We start from the raw sequence: 22,920 nt of genomic DNA, 5'->3' as shown, positions 1-22,920 counted from the left end.
TACTGATTTACAAAGGACCTTTGAGGAAAAAGTATTAAAATGAAATTATTACTTTGTGTTCCACACTGAGTCTCTTGAAAAGCACATGCTAATCAAAATCATATGCTATTGGATAAAAAAATCCTCCTTTTCACTGTCTTCCTGAAAGTGGCTAGAGGTGACTTCTGAAAATGGCTTGCTATTCATTTGACCCAGAAAACTCCACAAAATCATGCGGATCAAGAGGTTCAGATCTTCATGTTCACTTTAAGAACACTTGTGAAATTGCCCAGGCCATCAGTGTATGCATATTCACAAAGCCACCAACTATTTGAAGGATGTCACTTTATGAAAGCAATGTGTCCCATTCCCTTGTTGCAATGGTGGAGTTGGTCGGTGTGCCCGTGCCAAACAGTGGGACAGGACAGAGGGTCAGTGGCCAAAAAGAGCCTGAATTTTTGCCGCGCATGCTTAAAAATGCAGAGGGTAATGCTGAACTTAGGGTTTAGATGTATATTCTCTGGTCATTGAGCACATCCAGGTGAACAAAGCTCCCAAGATGCGACATAGAATTTAACAGACCTCATGAGCGGATTAACCCATAAGCTCTCCCTGTCATATTGATATGGTCTTACTGTGAAGAAAAGCAGAAGAGGAAGTTGCACAGAAGAAAAAGATATTTTTTTAAAACAAAACAAAACACTGAAGAAACAAAAACTTGTGGCCTGGGAATAAATTCAGCATAAAATAAATAATAATAAAAGTTTTCTTTAAAAAAAGAATCCCCCTTTTCATTTCCAGATAGCTTTAATTATTGTCAGATGAAGGGATTAAAATAAAAATTCCTTACAGGGAGTTCTTGATTTTAAAAAAAATCACATATGAAAGGCTGAACACAATTGACCTCCCCCCCCCCCCAATCTTTAGTGTTAATATTTAATGAAAAGATAGAAGTGTTCTTTATATGAATTCCCTAGGTATCTGGCTTCTCCATTTTAGAATTTTTATTTTGATGTAGTCCCATTTGTTCATTTTCTCTTTAGTTTCAAGTGCCCTAGGAGCTGTATCAGTGAAGAAATTGCTTCGGCATATGTCTGAGATTTTGTTGCCTTTGGATTCTTCTAGAATTTTTATGGTTTCCTGCCGTACATTTAAGTCCTTTATCCATTTTGAGTTTATTTTTGTGTATGGTGTAAGTTGGTGGTCTAGTTTCATTTTCTTGCATATATCTGTCCAATTTTCCCAACACCATTTATTGAAGAGACTATCTTGGCTCCATTGTATGTTCTTGCCTCCTTTGTCAAATATTAATTGAGCATATTGGAGCATAGTATTTTCAAGGCTCATCCATACTGTAGCATGCATCATTACTACATTTCTTCATTTATATATATGTGTGTGTATATATATATTTTTTTCATTGATTTTGAGGAAGAGAGAGAGAGAGAGAAACATCGATTTGTTCCACTTATTTATGCATTCATTGGTTGATTCCGACCAGAGATTGAATCTGCAACCTTGGCATATCAGGAAAACACTGTAACCAGCTGAACTACCAACTGAACTACCTAGCCAGGGCTCATTTCATTTCCTTTCCAATAATAATTCATTTTATGAGTAAACCACATTTTATGTACTCATTTATCAGTTGATGGATATTGGGTTGTTTCCACTTTTGGGCTATTATGAATAAGGCTGCTGTGAACATTCATGTACAAGTTTTTGTTTTGTTTTTTTAAAAAATATATTTTATTGATTTTACAGAGAGGAAGGGAGAGGGATAGAGAGACAGAATCATCGATGAGAGAGAAACATCGATCAGCTACCTCCTACACACCTCCCACTGGGGATGTGCCCGCAACCAAGATACATGCCTTTGACCGGAATCAAACCTGGGACCCTTCAGTCCACAGGCCGACGCTCTATCCACTGAGCCAAACTGATTAGGGCTATGTACAAGTTTTTGTGTGGAAATAATTTCTCTTTGGCATATACTTGGAGTGGAATTTCTGGGTTAGAAGTTTAGCTTTTTGAGGAACTGCCAAACTTTTCCAAACAGTTGCATCATGTTATATTTCCACCAGCAATATTTCAGGGTTTGAATTTCTCCACATCTTCGCCAACTCTTGTTATTATCTTGTATTTTATTCTAGATTCATAATCTTTTTGTTACACCCCATCTCCCTTTGTAGCTGTGTGATTTGGATCAGCTATACACCTGGCTCAGATGTCTTACTTATAAAGGGGTTAGCTTATCTGGGCTTCTTGAGTAGTTTAAAAGTGGCATCACAGTGTAGAGGTTAAAAACTTGGGTTTTAAAGTCAAATAAACCTGTCCTAGCTGGTTTGGCTCAGTGGATAGAGCATCGGCCTGTGGACTGAAGGGTTCTGGGTTTGATTCCGGTCAAGGGCACATGCCTGGGTTTCGGGCTTGATCCCCAGTAGGGGGCATGCAGGAGGCAGCCAATCAATGATTCTCTCTCATCATTGATGTTTCTACCTCTCCCTCTCCCTTCCTCTCTGAAATCAATAAAAATATATATATTTTTAAAATAAAGTCAAATCTTGATTCAAATCCTTGCTCCCCTACTTAATTTCTGTGTGCCTTGGGCAGGTTACTTTACCTCATCTTTAAAATGAAGATAATTTCTACTACCTTCTTGGTGTTATAGAAATGAATTTGCATAGAAAGCACTGAATAAATGGTAACTTTGCTGCTATTTCTTTTTAATCTGTCCTAATGGTATATGTGAACTGTGTTTAATATCAAATAAAGATTCCCCAACATTCCTGAAAGACTGTATAATTTGTGGGCCAAGAGGTTGGGCAGTAGTTTATAGAACACATGCCAAAGATATCACATGGGTCTGCTTTCATCAGTATGCAGGTTGATGCACCATGCTCCCTCCCTGCCACCAACATTAATCCTTAGCTTAGGAGAGTTATTTGCTGACATGCCCAGCCTTTCTCTTAAATCTCAAGGAAGTGACACATTGGAACACCCGTTTTTAAAAGCCCCTCTCTGGTGAGGAGAGAGAATTATGAAAATCATCAAACACTAAAAACACCATAAAACAATGGGCTTAATTTCATAAAAAGACAAAATATTAATCTTCTAGCTTTGAGTGAACTTAAAATTTGATAGAAAATCAATTCCAGAGGTGGCACCTATTTTTGAGCACAGGCCCTGGACAGCAGATGAAGTGAAAAGGCAGCGTTATGGAAAATATTGGCCATAGTTACAGACAAAAGGTAGAAATGCTTTTTGATCATCCTGTTCAGTCACTTTAGTAACAGAACTAACTCAGCATGAAAGGAAGCAGTACAGATTCCTATCAAGGATAAAGGAGAATTAAGCAGGATTCAGTAACATAGTAAAAGGGTCAGACTATGCCTTTTAAAAAAATTCTTGTTTCTTGCCCTGACCGATTTGGCTCAGTGGATAGAGCGTTGGCCTGCGGACTGAAGGGTCCCAGGTTCCATTCCGTTCAAGAGCCATGTACCTTGGTTGTAGGCACATCCCCAGTGGGAGGTGTGCAGGAGGTAGCTGATCGATGTTTCTCTCATCGATGTTTCTCTCTATCCCTCTCCCTTCCTCTCCATAAAAAAATCAATAAAATATATATTTTTTTAAAAATCTTGTTTCTTATAGGAGGAATGAAGTTAAGGATATAGTTATTTATAATATAATCATTGGAAGAAAGAATGTTGGTGATGCCACAACAGAAGAATTTCCTTAAACGAAGACCTTTCATGTAGTTCTTAAAAGTTTGTGTGCTATAGATGTGGTTAAAAATGAGGGAAAGGGGAGGGTAGTTTTAAATGTTTGAGTTTGTTCTGGCATTTTTATTTTTTTAATACGAAGTCCTCTGAGGCTCACATGCTAGTGTTAGGTGTGTGCTTACTTGAGTAGTGCTCGCTAGTTAGTATATGCGCCGGTTGGGATGAACCCTCTGTCTGACAGAGGCTTCCATTCTAGTCACCATTAGCTGGGGCTGTGTTTATTCTTTCCTTTCTAGTCTTTTTAAATGTGTAGTCTTCAACCTTTCTCCTGCCTATGTAGCTCTTAATTTGATTCCTGGGACTCCCCACACAACGTACCCCAGTCTGTCCTCCTCACCACTAACATATAACCTATTTTCCTAAAACACTGTGTTCATCATGTCACCCTTTCCCCTTTCAGCAATCTGCTTTGGACCCATCTACTATCTATTCCAGAATCCCCACTCACCTGCCTATCTTTTAAGACCAAACTTCTCTTTTTTCCTCCAACATAGATCCACTATTCCAATTATCCTAATACATTTCTACCTCTTGTCCTTTACCCATGCTCTTTTCTACACGGAATCTCTGCTCTTGTTCTTTAAACCTGTTCCAGTTCCATGGGTCCTTAGATGCCCTGCCCAGGTTCCATCTTTATGAAGAATAAGCTTTCTTATATGTAGTCCTAGTGCTAGTCATATAAGGTGAATTAAAATCACCTTGCTCCCAAAGGACTTGTATGCATGCATATTAGCATAGCCAGTGGACACAGACTCTGGGCAGTGGGGGCTTGCCTGGGGTGGGTATGGCAGGAAGGGGAAAATGTCAAGCGGGGGGGGTGGGGGAAGGAGACATATGTAAAACTTTAGACAACAAATAAATAAATAAATAAATAAGTAAATAAATATTACCATGCTCGCAATGAATCTCATCTCCCTTCATTTTCCCTCATTTTTACTCAGCTATAGTCACACAGGCCTACGTTCTTTCCCTCAAACCTACAAAGCTTGTTTTCCACCTTGAGAACTTTACACTTGTTATTCCTTCTACTTTAAGATGCCCCCTATCCCCATCTTCACAGCACTTATTCATATCATCATTCAAGTTTCAGTTCTCATTGTTGAAGAGTGTTGAACTGGGAAGAGGCCTTCCATCTTAACCAGCCACCAGGTGCTCTGCTGTATACCCCTAGTGATCTTATTTGGATTACTTATTCCTTTCTGCCATCATCTTGGGTTTTCTGCCTCTCCTTCATCTCTTCCACCTCCGCTTTAGAATGTAAACTCCTGAAGGCCGAGTTTCTATCTTGCTTACCACAATATTCCCAGTAGTTTGAACATAACTGACACACATCAGGCTTTCAGTAAATATTTGTTGACTGAGTTGTCCTTGACACTGTGCTTGACCATGGGAACGATGGGCTGTGAATCATGGGCATTAAGGTGAGTGACCTGTCCAAGGTCAAAATAAGCAACTGGGGACTGCTTGGTCAGTTTCCATTATACGTGCTATTTATCTTTTGATGAGACCTGCTTAATTGTACTCTAGTTTTCACTTCTCCCATATTCTGCTCAGAACAGAAAAAGAACTGCCTCATTTATTATAGGTATGCTCAAAGCTAACCAGGGCTGCTGGCATCACTGCAAATACTGTGTGTGAAGAAGAATGTAAAAGAGCTATGTTGCCACTATGATATGGCCTTGTGATAAACTGCCCATTTTAGGGAAGTGCTGTATCCACTAGGATGCCCTGTTACCCCAGGCCTCTCAATTTTTGTGTGCTTTTATTTTATTCCTTTACAGAATGAGTTTTGGGATTAGATGTGAATAACACCAGGAAAATACAGAATGCCTAAAATTTTAACTTTCCCCCCTTCTTAGATGTGAACGATTAGAAGAACAACTAAATGACCTAACGGAGCTCCATCAGAATGAAATCTTGAACTTGAAGCAGGAATTGGCCAGCATGGAAGAGAAAATTGCATATCAGTCCTATGAACGGGCCCGGGACATCCAGGTTAGCATGAAGGATCCAGGTGTAAAAGCAAAAGATTAAAAAGAAAGTAGAATGATTGTTGCCATTGGCTAGTGGGTAGGGGGAATTGTTGTTAAATAGATATAGAGTTTTAGTTTTACAAGATGAAAAGAGTTATAAGATGGATGGTGGTGATGGTTGCACAACAATATGATTGTATTTAATACCACTGAACTTTATACTTAAAAAGTTTAAATGATAAATTTTGTTATGTATATTTTAACACAATAAAAAAAGAAAAAGGAATGAAGTACTGATAATTTTACAACATAGATGAATCTGAAAAACATTGTGTTCAGCCCTAACCGGTTTGGCTCAGTGGATAGAGCATTGGCCTATGGACTGAAAGGTCCCAGGTTTGATTCCGGTCAAGGGCATGTACCTTGTTTGCAGGCACATCCCCACTAGGGGGTGTGCAGGAGGCAGCTGATCAATGTTTCTCTCTCATCGATGTTTCTAACTCTCTATCCCTCTCCCTTTCTCTCTGTAAAAAAATCAATAAAATATATTTTTTAAAAACAAACAAACAAAAAAACATGGTGTTCAGTGAAAGAAACTTGTCACAGAAGGCACATATTATATTATTCCACTTATATGAAATGTCCAGAATAGACCAATCTATGGAGACAAAGTAGATAAGTGGTTGCCTGGGGCTGTGGAAAAGGAAAACGGCAAGTGATAGCTGAGGAGTAGAGGGTTTCTTTTTGGGATGATGAGAATGTTCTGGAATTTTTATAGTAGTGCACAACATTGTGAATTTACTAAATGTTCTTAAGATGGTACACTTTTTTAAAATGTTAAATTTTGTGTTAGGTGTATTTTACCATAATAAGAAGTTTAGGGGAAAAGATGGGGAGGGTAGAGTGTCAAAATAAACCCAATACCAGCTATAATATACCTGCTCTTCAGTTCTCAAAAATCTGTACAATTTGGAGGTGATATGTTTGCTTGGTTTTCTGGGAAATGTTTCTAAGCTCATAATAGTCTCAGCCTATAGAAAACCATATGCACTACATCTGTAGTTACTGCTTCAAGAGCTGTGCAGACAAGTCTCCTGGCCATCTTGCCGATCTTCTGTAGCAAAGGGGACTTTTGTCCTAGCTGCCACATCAAAACCTTCTATAGGTACATTGCTAGGCAGTTTGTGAGCATACCACAAGGCAATCGTGTGTAAGGTTAGTAGTGACCTTCTAGTTATTCTGTGGGAAAGTAGAATATTTATCTTTTGCTCATCCAGTTGGGAGGTAATATGAAGGCATCATGAAATTAGTCTTGGAGAAGGCCCAGGAAACTAGTATTACAGTAGCTTAAAAGAAACAAGGGAATATCTATATTATTTGCCCAGCTACTGTCTTGTCCAGGTGCCTGGAATTCTGTTTATTTTTTAGTTTTTTCCCCAAGATCATAGTGGACCAGGAAGTATCCTTTGTCCATTCTCCATCTAGCTTCAATCTGAAGTTGCCTGATCTTCACTTCAAATCCTAGGAAACCAGGACCCATTGAAACCAAGATCAGAAAAACCCAGGGTTCCACCACTGCTGAATTTTGGAGGATATCTGACCTAAGGGAATAGGTTCTATCCTGAGTGTTATGGTAAATTTCATAAAAACTCATGGGTGAAGGTCATAGCCTTAAGGGGAACAGATCTCTTATAATGTTTGGTCTAGTATTTGAGCATAGTGTCCTCTCTACATAGATCAGTAAATCTTAAAAAGGGAAAGTACTCTCTGCTCTGTACTTAAAAAGCAGAGCAGAGAGCTCTTTCCACTGATGTCAGAGACTTACTTGATTTAAAAGAACACCTGGTAGGGTGTATTTCCATTGTTTTAGTGGAAACATTGGAAATAACCTAAATCTCTCCAATACATATTTATACTATAAAATGGGACCTCAAACTATGGCCCGCTGGTCACATGCAAATACAAATATTGTATTTGTTCCCGTTTTGTTTTTTTAGTTCAAAATAAGATATGTGCAGTGTGCATAGGAATTTGTTCATAGTTTTTTTTTTAAACTATAGTCCAGCCCTCCAACGGTCTGAGGGACAGTGAACTGGTCCCCTGTTTAAAAAGTTTGAGGACCCCTGCTATAAAATTACCTGCATCAGTTAAAAAGAATGAGGTGGATCTCTATGCATTGACGTAGAGAGAGCGCCAAGACTCACTGTTGAGTGAAAGAGGCAAGTGTGGACCAGTCCTATATTATGATAGAAAATAAAAAAATGATTCCATACATTTCCCTAGGCACATATTTGTATACACTTAAAATATAGGTGAAAGGATGAAAACAAACCAAACTGCAGTATTACTTCAAGAGCAGGGGCTGGAATTGAGGAAAATATCAAGAGAAAGTATGTGTCCTATTTGAAATTTTTTATGGTGAACAAGTAGGTATGTCTTGTGCAACTTAAATTAATAATTTTTAAATGAAAGAAAATTATAAAAAAAGAAACATTATATATTTGAGATCTTGTCCATAAAATGTTCAACCAAATCTAATTGTACCCACTGCTTCTTGTGAGCCATCCCACAGGAGTGCATTGGAGGACAGTTTAGGTGAATATTAGTCTAGACCAGTGGTGGGCAAACCGTGGCTCATGAGCCACATGCGGCTCTTTGGCCCCTTGAGTGTGGCTCTTCCACAAAATACCATGTGCGGACACGCACGTACAGTGCAATTGAAACTTCATGGCCCATGTGCGGAAGTCGGTTTTCGGCCTGGGCGAGTCTATTTTGAAGAAGTGGCATTAGAAGAAGTGGGGGTACATTCGCTGAGGTCAACCCCTCAGATTGAGGACGTTTTTAGCAAAGGCCAGCTTAGGAGTACCCTAATTAAGTTAATAACAATGTACCTACCTATATAGTTTAAGTTTAAAAAATTTGGCTCTCAAAAGAAATTTCAGTTGTTGTACTGTTGATATTTGGCTCTGTTGACTAAAGAGTTTGCCAACCACTGGTCTAGACTCCTTTTGTCACCTTGTATTTAATCCCCTTTACCCTCTTTGTCCTCCCCCTACCCCCTTCTTCTCTGATAACCACCATTTTGTTGTCTGTATCTATGGGTTTGTTTGTTTTGGTTTGCTTTTTGTTTGTTTGCTTTTTGTTTTATATCCCACATATGAACGAAATGATATGGTTTCTTGTTTTTTTCTGTCTGACTTATTTTACTTAGCATAAGACTTTCAAAATCCATCCATCTTGTCATGAATGGCAATATTTCATCATTTGTTGATTGATTCTCACCCGAAGATATTTTTCCATTGAGTTTTAGAGAGAGGAAGAGAGGGGGAGAGTCAGAGAGTAAGAAACATTGTGAGAGAGACACATGGATTGTGTCTCCTGCACGCACCCTGACCAGGGCCTGGGGCTCAAGCCTGCAACCGAAGTACATACCCTTGACCGGATTTGAACACCTGACCCTTCAGTCTGCAGACTGACTCTCTCTCCTCAGCCAAACCAGCTAGGGCAATATTTCATCTTTTTATGGCTAAGTAGTAGTATTCCATTGTGTGTATGTATATATATATATACTACATCTTCTTTATGCAACCATCTATCAGATACTTGTGTTATTTGCATGCCTTGGCTATTGTAAGTAATGCTGCAGTGAACATAGGTGTCTGTATATCTTTACAAATAAATGGGCAGCTCTGTGGAACCATAAAAGACACACTCAGGGGGCAGACTCAGTGAGCACCAAAGCCCCATCGAAGCAAGTCTAGCCCCAGAGGGGTGTCTCCAGCACAGAAGTTCTCCCACTGCAGACACAGCTGATTCTCACAGCCAATTGGCCTGGAGGTCAATTCCTCCCAGTGATAACTACAACAATCAAGGCTTAACTACAACAAGACTGTGCACAAAGCCCACAAGGGGGTGCACCAAGAGTATCTACCTCAGGTAATTGGGACACTTAGCACAGAAAGGCACTCTATCGACACAGCAAAGCATAAAAAATACTGAGACAAAGAAACAGGACACAAACGACAGAATTGGAGGAAAGCAACCTGCTGGATATAGAGTTCAAAACCACACTTTTAAGGTCTTTAAAGAACTGTCTAGAAGCCACCAATAAACTTAATAAGGCCCTCAAAAAGACTGGTGAGACTGCCGATAAATGTAGTGAGATCTTCAAGAAGACTGGTGAAACCCTCGATGTTGTGATAAAGAACCAACTAGAAATTAAGCATACACTGACTGAAATAAAGAATATTATACAGACTCCCAACAGCAGACCAGAGGATCGCAAGAATCAAGTCAAAGATTTGAAATAAAAAGAAGCAAAAAACACCCAACCAGAAAAGCAAAATGAAAAAAGAATCCAAAAATACGAAGATAGTGTAAGGAGCCTCTGGGACAGCTTCAAGCGTACCAACATCCAAATTATAGGGGTGCCAGAAGAAGAGAGAGAGCAAGATATTGAAAACCTATTTGAAGAAATAATGACAGAAAACTTCCCCTACCTGGTGAAAGAAATAGATTTCCAAGTCCAGGAAGCACAGAGAACCCCAAACAAAAGGAATCCAAAGAGGACCACACCAAGACACATCATAATTAAAATGCCAAGAGCAAAAGACAAAGAGAGAATCCTAAAAGCAGCAAGAGAAAGAAAATCAGTTACCTACAAGGGAATACCCATACGACTGTCAGCTGATTTCTCAACAGAAACTTTGCAGGCCGGAAGGGAGTGGCAAGAAATATTCAAAGTGATGAATACCAAGAACCTACAACCAAGACTACTTTATCCAGCAAAGCTATCATTCAGAAGTGAAGGCCAGATAAAGAGCTTCAGATAAGAAAAAGCTAAAGGAGTTCATCACCACCAAACCAGTATTATATGAAATACTGAAAGGTATCCTTTAAAAAGAGGAAGAAGAAGAAAAAGGTAAAGATACAAATTATGAACAACAAATACACATCTATCAACAAGTGAATCTAAAAATCAAGTGAATAAATAATCTGATGAACAGTAAAAAAAATAAACCAAAAAAACCCACAAATAAATGTTTTCAGAATTTTCAGGTAGATACCCAGAAGAGGGATTGATGGGTCATATGGTAGCTCTAATCCTTAATTTTTTGAGGAACCTCTTCGCTGTATTCCATAGTGGCTACACCAGTTTATATTTCTACCAGCAGTATATGAGAGTTCTCTTTCCTCCACATCCTGTGCAATATTTATTTCTTATCTTATTGATAATAGCCATTCCAACTACTTCATTGTAGTTTTGGTTTGCATTTTCCTTATAGCTAGTGATGTTGAGCATTTTTTCATATATCTGTTGGTCATCTGTATGTCTTCCTTGGAAAATGTCTATTCAGGTCCTCTGCCCATTTTTTAATTGGATTGTTTGGGGTTTTTTCTTGTTGAGTTGTTCTTTGTATATTTTGGATTTTATCCCCTTTAGGTAGGTAACATTTGCAAATACCTTCTGGAATTTCGTTGGTTGCCTTTTTGTTTTGTTAATTGTTCCTTTTGCTGTGCAGAAGCTTTTGGTTTGATGTCGTCCTATTCATTTATTTTTGCTTTTACTTCCCTTCCCTTTGGTGTCACAAATACCCATCCTGAAGTTTGGTGACTATGTTTTCTTCTATCTATCTTATTGTTTCTGGTCTTATATTCAAGCCTTTAAACTACTTTTGAGTTCATTTTTGTGTGTGGTGTCAGATAGTCTAGTTTCATTCTTTTCAGTTTCCCCAACACTATTTATTAAAGACTTTCCTTTCTCCATTGTATATTTTTGGCTCCTTTGAAAAGTAGTTGCCCATATATGTGTGGGTTTATCTCTAGGCTCTCAGTTCTGTTCCATTTGTCCATTTCTCTGCCAATACCTTATTGTTTTGATTACTGTAGTTTTGTAGTATAATTTGTAGTATAATCACACAGGGAGTGTGATACCTATAGCTTTGTTCTTTTTTTTTTTTTTTTCCAGGATAGCTTTGGTTATTGGGGATCTTTTGTGGTTCCATACAAATTTGAGGGGTTTAAAAATTCTATTTCTAAGAGAAATGCTACTGGGATTTTGATAGGGGTTGCATTAAACATATATTGCAACACTGTGTTGTAGTTTTCAATGTACAAGTCCTTCACTTCTTTTGTTAAGTTTATTCCTAAATATTTTATCCTTTTTGTTGCAATTGTAAATGAATTTTTTTCTTCATCTCGCTTTCTGATACTTTGTTTAGTATATAGGAGTGCAGCAGATTTTTTTATGTTGATCCTTTAACTTTACTGTATTTATTGTTTCTAATAGTTTTTTCATGTAGTCTTTAGGATTTTCTATATAGAGAATCATGTCATCTGCAAATAATGGCAGTTTTACTTCTTCATTCCAAATTTAGATGTCTTTTCTTTTTTCTCTTGCTTAATTGCTCTGGCCAAGACTTCCAGTACTTTATTGAATAGCAGTGGTGAGAATGGGCATCCTTGTCTTGTTCCTGATCTTAGAAGAAAAGTTTTTTACCATTTAGTATGATGTTAGCTGAGGGTTTGTTATATATGGCCTTTGTTGTGTTAAGGTACTTTTCTTCTAAACCAGTTATATTAAGTGTTTTATCATAAGTGGATGTTGTATCTTGTCAGATACAACTTTTTCTACATCTATTGATATGATTATATGATTCTTATCTTTTATTTGTTAATGTCGTGTATTGGCCAGTTTGCATGCATTGAACCATCCTTGCATCCCTGGAATGAACCCCACTTGATGATGATGTTTTATCTTTTTAATGTACCCTGTATTCAATTTGCCAATATTTTGTTTAGGATTTTTGCATCTATGTTCATCAAAGATATTGGCCTATAATTTTCTTTTTTGTGTTGTTCTTACCAGGTTTTGGTATCAGGATAATGTTAGCCTTGTAAAATTAGTCAGGAAGTATTACTTCCTTTCAGTTTTTTTTGAAGAGCATGAGAACAATAGGTATTAAACCTTCTTTGAATGTTTGGTGGAATTCACTTGTGAAGCCATCTGGTCTTGGACTTTTTGTTTTTTGAGAGTTTTTTTTATGACAGTTTCAATTTCCTTACTAGTGATCGGACTATTTAGGTTTTCCAATTTTTCATTTCTCGGTCTAGGAAGGTTACATATTTCTAAGAATTTGTCTATTTTTTCAAGGTTATCAAATTTGGTGGTATAAAGCCTTTCATGGTATTCTTGTATAATCCTTTGTATTTCTCTGATGTTCGTTGTAACTTCTCTTTCATTTTTTATTTTATTTGAGTCTTTTTCTCTTTTTTCCTTAGCAAGTCTAGCCAGAGATTTGTCAATTTTCTTTGTTTTCGAAGAACCAGCTCTTTGCTTCATTATTTTTTTCTATTATCCTTTTGTTCTCTATTTCATTTATTTCCACTCTAATTTTTATTACTTTCTTCTACTGACTTTGGAATTTTTGTTCTTTTTATAGTTCTTTAATGTATAATGTTAGGTGGTTTATTTGAGAGTTTTCTTATTTCTTGAGATAGGCATGTAATGCTGTAAACCTTTTTGTACCATTTTTGTTGCATCCCCAAAATTTTGGTATGTCGTATTTTTATTTTTATTTGTCTCTCTGTATCTTTTGATCTTTTATTTTATTTATTTCTTCTTTGACCCAGTAGTTGTTCAGCAGTATGTTGTTTTATCTTCACATATTCATGTTTTTGTCAGCTTTCTTCCTGTAGTTTTATACCATTTTGATCAGATAATATGCTTTGGTATGATTTCTGTCTTCTCAAATTTATTGAGACTGGTTTTGTGCTACAACATGGTCTATCCTTGAGAATGTTTCGTGTGCACTTGAAAAGAATGTATATTTTTGTTACTTTGGGGGTGGAAAGTTCGATAAATATCAAATATGTTCTTTGCTCTAATGTGTCCTTTTTTTTAATCCTCCCCCACAGGATATTTTTGCCATTGATTTCTAGAGAGAGTGGTAGGGAGGAAGAAGGGGGAGAGAGAAAGAAAAAAATCCATGTGAGCGAGACACATCAGTTGGTTGCCTCCACGCCTGTCCCTGCAGGTGCTGGGAACCTGCAACTGAGGCCCATGTCCTTGCCCAGGAATTGAACCTGTGGCCCCTTGGTTCGGTCCTTGGGCCAATGCTCTAACCACGGAGCAACTGGCCAGAGCTGTAATGTCATTTAAGATCGATATTTCCTTGTTTAACTTTCTATTTGGGAAGTTGTCATTATTTGTTTGAATAGGCTCTCTGTTCCCTTTTTCCTCTCTTTTCCTACTTTAAGGGGAGAAACAAAGGAGTCTTCCCATTTCACCATGATGCTGTGGTCACTCTCTAGTATATTTAAAATCATTGGCATAGCTCAAGATGCATCTGGCTTGCCTCAGGGGCAAATCAGCTTCTCAGATTACTTGTAAGCAAAAGGTTTAACTATTCCCTGTTCTGGCCCACAGGAGGCCCTGGAGGCGTGCCAGACCCGCATCTCCAAGATGGAGCTACAGCAGCAGCAGCAGCAGGTGGTGCAGCTGGAAGGGCTGGAGAATGCCACTGCCCGGAACCTTCTGGGCAAACTCATCAACATTCTTCTGGCTGTCATGGCAGTTCTTTTGGTCTTTGTCTCCACCGTAGCCAACTGCGTGGTTCCTCTTATGAAGACTCGCAACAGGACGTTCAGCACTTTATTTCTTGTGGTTTTCATTGCCTTTCTCTGGAAGCACTGGGATGCCCTCTTCAGCTATGTGGAACGGTTCTTTTCATCCCCCAGATGATGCTGGCAAAAGAAGGCAGTGCTCCCCTACCCTCTGGCGAGTGCATGCAGCAAAGAATTAGACAGCAACTTACCTACTCTGAAGTTTTCTACAACAACAAAAGAGTTGAGTGAATCTGTTTACATTTAGAATAATGTTTTTTTCTTCAAGAGACACAATTGCAATAGTATTTTTTAGATTTTATCCAAGAAGTTTTTTGGGCAAAATTCTTGGATCATTTTTATGTAGCATGATTTTCCTTGGGATGCAAATCTTAAACAGTCCTTTAACATGAACCAACAATCTGGAGCACACTGAAGGGCATCTAAAATGTGGCTTGAAAAACTGCACTAAAACCCACTAAAAAGATGCAAAAACCTGATTAGGGAAACCAGTTAAACCTAACACCCTGCCTTGTCTGGGCTCACCACCTCTCCCCTCCCAGACTAACTTTACTGTGAAATCCTACCACATTCCATGTCTGAATTTTTGGATTCAGGGCGGATTTTCCTTGTCCGTGGAAGAACACATGGATCTCCCTGGCTTTCTCACCCAAGTTGGCTACTCGTGCTAATGCTGGAAGTATGATTGCTTTTGAACCTGGTCCCTTAACCTTTGCTAGGATACAAGTGTGAGAGCATCATGCCCCACAGGATCACTGCATAGTCCTACTACAGTGTTTTGAAGTAGCCCTCCAAATACTTAATTTTAAGCAAAATCCCATGGCCGCACTTTTAAGGTTTTTTTAAAAACGTGTATAGTCATCAATTAAAAAAAAATAAATCCAAACAGCATACTTGAAGAATGTAATACTCAAACTCTCAGTGCTTCCTTATGGTTTCTAATAGGATTTTTTATTGTTATTATTATTATTGGGTGGTTTGTGTTTTTTGTTTTGCTTTTTGAAAGGGTTGGGAGGGTCTTTTACTTTTCCTTTGAAATAAAGAAGTGATGTTTTTAAATGAAGAAATGTGTGGATATTTAAGTGTGCTGCTCCCTCTTATCTTGAAACAGTTTGAGTAAAGGAAGACTTGCTATAAATGCTGCCCTCTGATGCCCTTGTTTTATGATGCAGCTTAAACTCCTTTGTCTGGCTGCTGCTGCTGCTGCTGCTGCTGCTTTTGGTGTTTGCTGCCCCACCACCACCACCACTTCATGGGCTTGGTTTGGTTGGAGAGGAATGGGGTGTGCAGGGAGAAGCTGTTTCCACAAGCCAACATGATAGGATAGAGATTTTTTTGCCCCAAGAAAATGTTCACTCAGTGACTTTGGGCTGAGCTGTCTTTAGGAAAAAAATGAGACTATGAGAGTCATAAATAATTCCTTGTGTTTCCTTAATTTATTTTTTAACACCTCCTAATTACTGAAACCAAAGTGATTATGAATCTTGTGTCTGCATTTTGGCCCCCACATCCTTAATTTCAAAGCTTTATTTTGTCTGCCTGAGAGAATTGACTGAAGGTGATTCTCCCTAAAGAGCAGAGAAGGAGATATCAGGTTAGAAGGACCCAAGTTTGGGGTGTAAAGTGTTGTCGGCTTCCTTTTCATATAGACTGACATTAACATAATTATGCTCAGTGGACTTTTATAGACAGTTTAGAAAAATGGACTGAGTCTTCTTCCCCTTCCTATAACCAGTTCCATCATCTTGGTGGAACTTGGGCTTTTAGAATTTATCTAGAAACTTTGGCTAATCTTTTCATATTTGCAGCATTAAGTCACAAAATGTTGTTCCTCTTAGCTTCAGCTCTGTGCAACCAAGTAATGAGCAAGGGACACATGATGTGCCCCAAACCATGCTTTGCCTGTTTCCCCCTATCCCGGGGAATTCCTTTGAAACTAGATTAGCATTGCCTTGTCTGTCTGACAGCATGGTTTACATGACAGCTCCAGCCTCTGGTGGCTTTGGCAAGCTGGCCTTCTCAGAGTCAGCATGTTGTTACCATAATCATTTTGATATTTTAACTCAGGTACCCCAGTCTTCATTCTATCCCCAGATGATTGTAGCATACCTGTTAGCTCTGTTGACCTCTCAAAATTAGTGCCCAGAGCAGGGACCAGGGTGGATTTTTTTTTTTTAATCTCAAGGGAGATTTTTCTTTTAAAAAATAATTGGAACCAATTCATGTTCAGGCCAAAAACAAATTGTTCCCAAGCCTATGTATTTAAAATGTTAACTTTGTCTAAAAATATTGCAGTGATTTTAGACCGGAGTGCCAAAGGATACCGTGACCTTGTTGAACTAGCACAGCTTGTTCTTTCTGTTTTAGCTACGGCTCAGAATAGAGAGCCACAGTTCTCCCGTTTTTCTAAGATGGAACCTTTGCGTCCCCTAAACTGTGTAGAGGATACTAAGTTTTGTGGGCACTGGAAGTCACTGTGATAGATGAATTTCAATTATTCCTTATGCCTTGGGATGGTTTCTATCAAAGGAATGTTGTTGCCTCTGGAAAGCCCCCTGATCTCCCAGCCAAACATGCCTGTGCTAACTTTCCATTCTCCTCTCTCAAACTGTCTTAGGAAGGACGTTCAGGCTGGGTCAGGCACAGTAATGGCCTTCTAGCTCTCTTGTTTCTTGATTGTTCAGCAGGCCCAACAGTTGTCTGCATTTAATGCTATTTGTAACTGAATATGGTTTGATGCCTTTCCCCATTTTCTGCTGCCCATACCTATTACCTTTGAGTTTCTTTGCATTGTGACTGTTCTTGGATTCTCCTGTCTGTTCAAAGCTCTTCTATAACCTTGCTCTAATAATTTAACGATTGTTCTGTAGGTGGAAAATTCCCATCATTTTAATGCTTCTTCTCTTTTAAAGACTACATGCATTCCCTTTGAAATGAAGCATTCCTGGATTACTTGTTAGTGGTGGTGCCTGAGGCTAGTTGTGGTAGCCTGGGTGACACTGTTCAGGTTATAGAATGACTAATATTTTACATTTTTTAATGATAATTGAAGGACATGTCTGTCTGCTCCAATTTCAGTTTCTTGGTATATACTCAGTACATCCTAGCAAGGAAGGCTTTCTATTCCAGTGGCTCCTTAAGCAAAAGTAGGTTAAATTTTACACTTCATATTGACTGGAACCCTTTCTCTCCCTTGTACCCCTTCCACCCAATTGACGTAAAAATCTGATACCAAGGAAAATACTGAGATTAAGCCTTCCTTGCTAGTCATGTCTTAATAATGAGCATATTTTCATGTGTCTTTCACTACATTTGGTTTTGTTTCTAATTTCATATTCCTTTGAGGTACAGTCAGATGAAATGCTGAATTCCGAGTGAGTTCCAGTACAGAGCTGCCTATCAGCTTTGGAAAATATGCATCCAAAACAAAACCAAATATTATAGTCAACAAATTCACAAAGGCAAAATTATGGTTCCCACCCCTAAATGAGACTGGGGATTTTGAATGTGGCTCTAAGAGTTAACATTTCTATCTGTGTGTTATGTATGCTAAGTGATATCCCCAGTAGGACTGACTACTAGACTGTAAGTGTGTTTTATCAAAGTGTGTAAGAATAAAAACTCGCACGAATTGAAAAGTACAGAAATGACACTTGTGAACGTGTGAACGTTAACACTGTAGTTGATAGATCTTAAGCTGCTAATTGTTGAGAGAGAATTACATTTATGTTTTGTCTGGTTGCTGCAGATTCTCAGCAGCACTTTTACTGTATATACAAATTGAAATAAAGACCTCAGCTATTAACGAGGTGGTTGGACTTGGGTTTGTTTTGCTCTTTATTTTTGCATATTCCGTTTCCAGTGACAAGTTTGTCAGTCTGAAAACTTTCCACTGGTTTGTGCATTAGAAACTGTGTGTCTGTGTTGTGTGAGTGCGTGCATGTGCGAGTATATGTTTAGCCAGTATCTTGAAACTGTAACTGATAGCTGAGTGGCTATCACTGTCTCCCTGGATTTTATACACATCACTTCAGATGTGGCCTTTTGCCACAATTCCTTTAGACTGGTAAGACTGCCTTTTAGACCTTTGGAAGGAGTTCTTTAGAGGCAGTACTCCCCAATTCAGCATCTGAAGATCCCACAGTGGGGATGGTAATCCCTGTCCATTTGTTAATAAACAAATGTTATGATGGGTGTATAAACATACTTTGTAAACATTTAACATTCAAGTTCTATGTGCATGTAAAGGGTTTACCTAGCCTAATTCCATGGATGGTTTTGTTGTAGAGGTAGTAATTTCTTTATTTTTTGTTAATCCTCACCCGAGGGTATTTTTCCATTGATTTTTAGAGAGAGTGGAAGGGAGAGACAGACAGAAACGACGATGTGAGAGAGACACATCGATTGGTTGCCTCCCACACGCACCCTGACCAGGGCTGGGGATCAAGCCTGCAACTGATATACACGCCCTTGATTGGAATCAAACTGAGACTCTTCAGTCACCAGGCCGATGCTCTATCCACTGAGTCAAATTGGCCAGGGCTGAGGTAGTAATTTCTATTAGTTTTTGATCTACGGAAGGCCTCTGGAAATCCAGAAGCTTAATCTTGCCTTTGACAGGGTACTAAGCAGGGACCTGATGTCTTACTTCTTCACGGTCCCAATCTGCATTTCAAGATATTTGGGGCCATACTTCTGGTTTAGTAGCTCTGTTCTTCCTACCACATCTATGAACTAGAAACATCACACCCATCTTGATCCTTCCTAGTAGATGTTGTGAAAATAAGAGAGGTCTCTTGAGAAAGTTTTTAAAATTGTTGTGAGAATGCCCTTCCGTAAGCTCCTAGAAACAGAATGCAGGTTGTATGTTGCCCAATCCCAAGGGGCTCGGTAAGTAAGTTACACTATGAAGGATACAGCTTAGTGTTGTACAGTGCATAATGGGCACAAAGAGCAGCTCTGATTATAGGTGATATGTAATTTCAAAGCCTGCGTTATTTTCATTCATTAAAAACTGGAGAATGGAAGGCTGGTAGCATAAATCTGAGAAGTTGCCATGTAGCAAACAGATTGGGGAGGTAAGGGACAGTACGGCCAACTAGAAAATGTATGACTCACCTAAAGGATTCAGATGTGTTACTTTTAAACTCTATGGACTAGGTCTAGGTAGAGTAGCTACATTTGTTGAGTACTTATTGAATGCCAACCATAATGCTTGGTACTTGACATTTAGTTCTCAATTCCCCCACAATCTCCCACAAGCAATGTTGTCCTGGTTGTGGAGCTAAAAAGCGTGAATTAAATGGCTTGCTCAAAGTTACACTGGCAGGATATGTAACAAAAGATGGGTGTCCACAGTGTGTCAGTATAAGAATTAATACAAACCAAGAAGAAAAGTCAACTCGATAGAAAATAGACAAAGGTTATGAAAAATAGTTCAAAAAAAAGAAACGAATTACCAATAAGCATTCAAAAGAAAATGTTCAGCCTTGTGTGTAAATCAGTGCATTAAATGGGGGGGGGGGGGAGGAGCCAGTTGTGGAATTGTCTCCTATTTACATTTAAAATATTTTTGTGTAAATAAATATATATGTAAATATATAGAAACATAACTGCATAGAAAACTGTCCCCAATAGTTACTTCTGGGAAAAGGAGTGGGAGTAATCGTGGGACTTTGATGCTTGACTCCTGTAAAATATGGATCTCTTAACATGAATGTATATTGTGTATTTTTAAATTAAAAATATAAAAACTTAGCCAAGCTGGTTTGGCTCAGTGGGTGGCGTGCAGGAGGCAACCGATCAATGATTCTCTCATTGATATTTCTATCATTCCCTCTCCCGTCCTCTCTGAAATACATATATATATATATATATATATATATATATATATATATACACACACACACACACACACACACACATATACATGTATATATGTAAAAACTTAAAGAAAATAATAAGTCCATTGTGAGAGGTAAAAAATTTAAAAAAATAAAAAGGTTGATAGTGTTCCTAATGCCAGGCTATAATAGACCATCTTTTTCTGGGCTTGGTGGTCAAATGGATATCTCCACTTGAGGGCACAAGTGGAGAAGTGTGCTTGCAGCAACTGGGATAGCCTATTCAGTTCAGCCCTTCATTCATCCAACAGCGTTTGAGAGCCATTCTGCACAAGACAGCGCTGTGGGGATTGCTGAATCCAGGGGAAAGGAATGTGGCGGAAGGAGATACATGTTGTCATAGAGTCAGAAGCCGTGTGTGGGAGTGAGGAGGAGGAAGCAATTCTGAGAGGCAAGTGGGAAAGGCTGGACGGAGGAGGGAGTGGTATCTGGGCTGAGAGATGATGGGTTTCTGATGAGTGGAAATGAATGAGGAGGGCATTCCACATAGAAGGAACAATATTAGCAAAACTCACAGAAGTGAAAAAGGCCAAGATGAGTAGTTCAAGCAATGGATGTGAGCCTTGGATGGCTGGTAGGCTGCCTTGGAAGAAAGTGTGAATCAAGAACAAAGTTAAAGTGGTAGGGGAGGTAGGGAAGGTTTTAAGAAATCTCAAATGCCATGCTAAGGTTTGCCCTATGGTTGCAAGAGAAGCCATTAAAGCTGTTGGGAGGTGTAATGATCCAGCCTTGTGTTTAAAGGTAATTATAATACTTTCTAAAGGAACCTGTAGCCTTTTTCATGTCATTAAGTTAATCGGCTGGTTGAGAAATGCTGTCCAAGGTATTTGATCTTTTGCCTTTTGATCCTATAATGGGGGGAGCTGAAAATTTTATTATTTGGTATCTAGGAAGTGAGGGTATAGGAAGCTCAGAGTCCAATTCTTGTTACAAAAACAAACAAAAAACAATCCCTGTCACCTTTGGCATTAAAATTCTTAAATGTGCCCCCCTCCACCACCCTCAGAGTGGCTAGTGGATTGAGCATTGCCCCATGCACCAAGAGATCTCCGGTTGGATTCCCAGTTGGGGCACATGTCCGGTTGCGGTTTTGGGCTCAACCCCCGCAGTGGGAAGGTGTGCAGGAGGCAGCTGATTGATGTGTGTCTCTCATTGATGTTTCTATCTCTCCCTCCTCTTTAAAAAAAAAAAATCAATAAAAACATTTAAATTTTTTAATTCTTAAATGCTAGAGCTTGGACTTGACACAATTTATTCCGGTTTCTGCTTTAATGCTTAAATTGTCCAAAGGAATATTCTTTTAGAAGACTTCATTTCAACAGTTATTGAGACTCCTATTAAATGTACAGCAAACCATGATGGGAATAAATGACAACCACCATACCTTAAAGAAAAGATACTGAGAATTAAATGAAATAATTATACAGTGCCTTTCCCAGCAACTGACGTAGAGTAAGCGTTTCACAAATAGTTTCCATTATTAATGTTATTTTTTAAAGATGTTTTTATTGATTTTAGAGAGAGGGTTAAAGAGATAGGAACATAGATGAGAGAGAAACATCAATCGGCTGCCTCCTGCACCCCGCCCCCACTGGGGATTGAGCCCCCAACCCAGGCATGTTCCCTGACCCGGGATCAAACCAGTGGCCTCTTGGTTTATGGTTCGACGCTCAACCACTGAGCACACCAGCCGGGCTATTAATATTAATAATAGACTGATAATTCCTTGAAGACAGCGATTTGTCTCACTCATCTGGATCTCTTTAGAATATATCATGTTTCCCATTCTTACCTGAGGAAAAGGGCCCAATAGCCAGAATTTGAGCTGTCCCTGACCAGCCCTGACTCTTGAGTTGGTTTGGGAAACCAAAAAAAATCAGTATAGGTCAAATATACCCTGACAATAGAAACAACAAAAGAGAACATCACAGCCATGGAGAACAAACTTGCAAATGGACTCCCATACAATTGGCTAATGATAGATTTTACTGGTGCTTTCTTAACCACAAGGACACTGTTGTGTTCATGGCTTTGTCCTTAATGCCTGGAATGGTGCCTGGCACTTAAAAGGTGCTTGTTAAAGAGTGGCATTTTAAAATGTTGTTTATTGAATACCTTTTCTGTGCCAGACACAGTGCCACTTGTTCCCCTTCTAATTCTTACAGCTCCTCTGAAGAGGAGGCGGCATAAATTCCATGTTGCAGATGAAAACAGAAGCTCAGATAGGTGCTTGAATTTCATCCTATAGATAAGCCACTCCACTAGTAAATGGCAAAGTCAGCTTTTGAATTCAGCTGAGTTTGCCATAGGCCCATGCTGTTTCTACTATTCCATTTGGCTGGACAGAGAATCAGATTTGTGGATTTCAGACTCTTTGACCTTGAGAAGGCAAATTACTTTTTCTGGGCCTCAGTGTAAAGTCAGTCACCTTAGTTCTTTTCCAGCACAAAAATGATATTCTTAGTACAGTGCTTGATACCCAGCTCACAATCTTCTTAGAAGCATAAGCTGAAATCGCTGAGCTGATTAAGCATCAGGACAAGACAAAATAGGAGTATGTAGCTGAGGTCTAGGTATGACCAAAATGGGATTTGTAGAGGGAGGGAGCAGGAAGCCAGGGGAGGAGGATGTAAATGTAACAAAATGTCTGCATGATAG

At 38.8% G+C, this 22,920-nt stretch overlaps 1 protein-coding gene across 5 annotated transcripts in view; it reads left to right on the top strand.

Annotated features, from left to right (window-relative positions):
* The window catches only part of TMCC1 (transmembrane and coiled-coil domain family 1), a 164,027-nt gene extending 148,607 nt beyond the window's left edge, over positions 1-15,420 (top strand). For all 5 annotated transcript variants that reach the window (XM_081105661.1, XM_081105665.1, XM_081105663.1 and 2 more), the window contains 2 exons: positions 5,621-5,756; positions 14,163-15,420. In XM_081105661.1, the coding sequence (XP_080961787.1) occupies positions 5,621-5,756; positions 14,163-14,477 (451 nt within the window). In that variant the 3' untranslated portion in view covers positions 14,478-15,420. The remainder of the gene's footprint in view (positions 1-5,620; positions 5,757-14,162) is intronic.
* The last annotated feature ends 7,500 nt before the right edge of the window (positions 15,421-22,920 follow it).

Source organism: Myotis nattereri, assembly GCF_964212035.1.
Source record: "Myotis nattereri genome assembly, chromosome: 14".
In the NCBI taxonomy this organism is placed as follows: Eukaryota; Metazoa; Chordata; class Mammalia; order Chiroptera; family Vespertilionidae; genus Myotis; species Myotis nattereri.
Note: the sequence above shows the minus strand (reverse complement) of the source record. Positions and strands in the feature narration are given on the sequence as shown.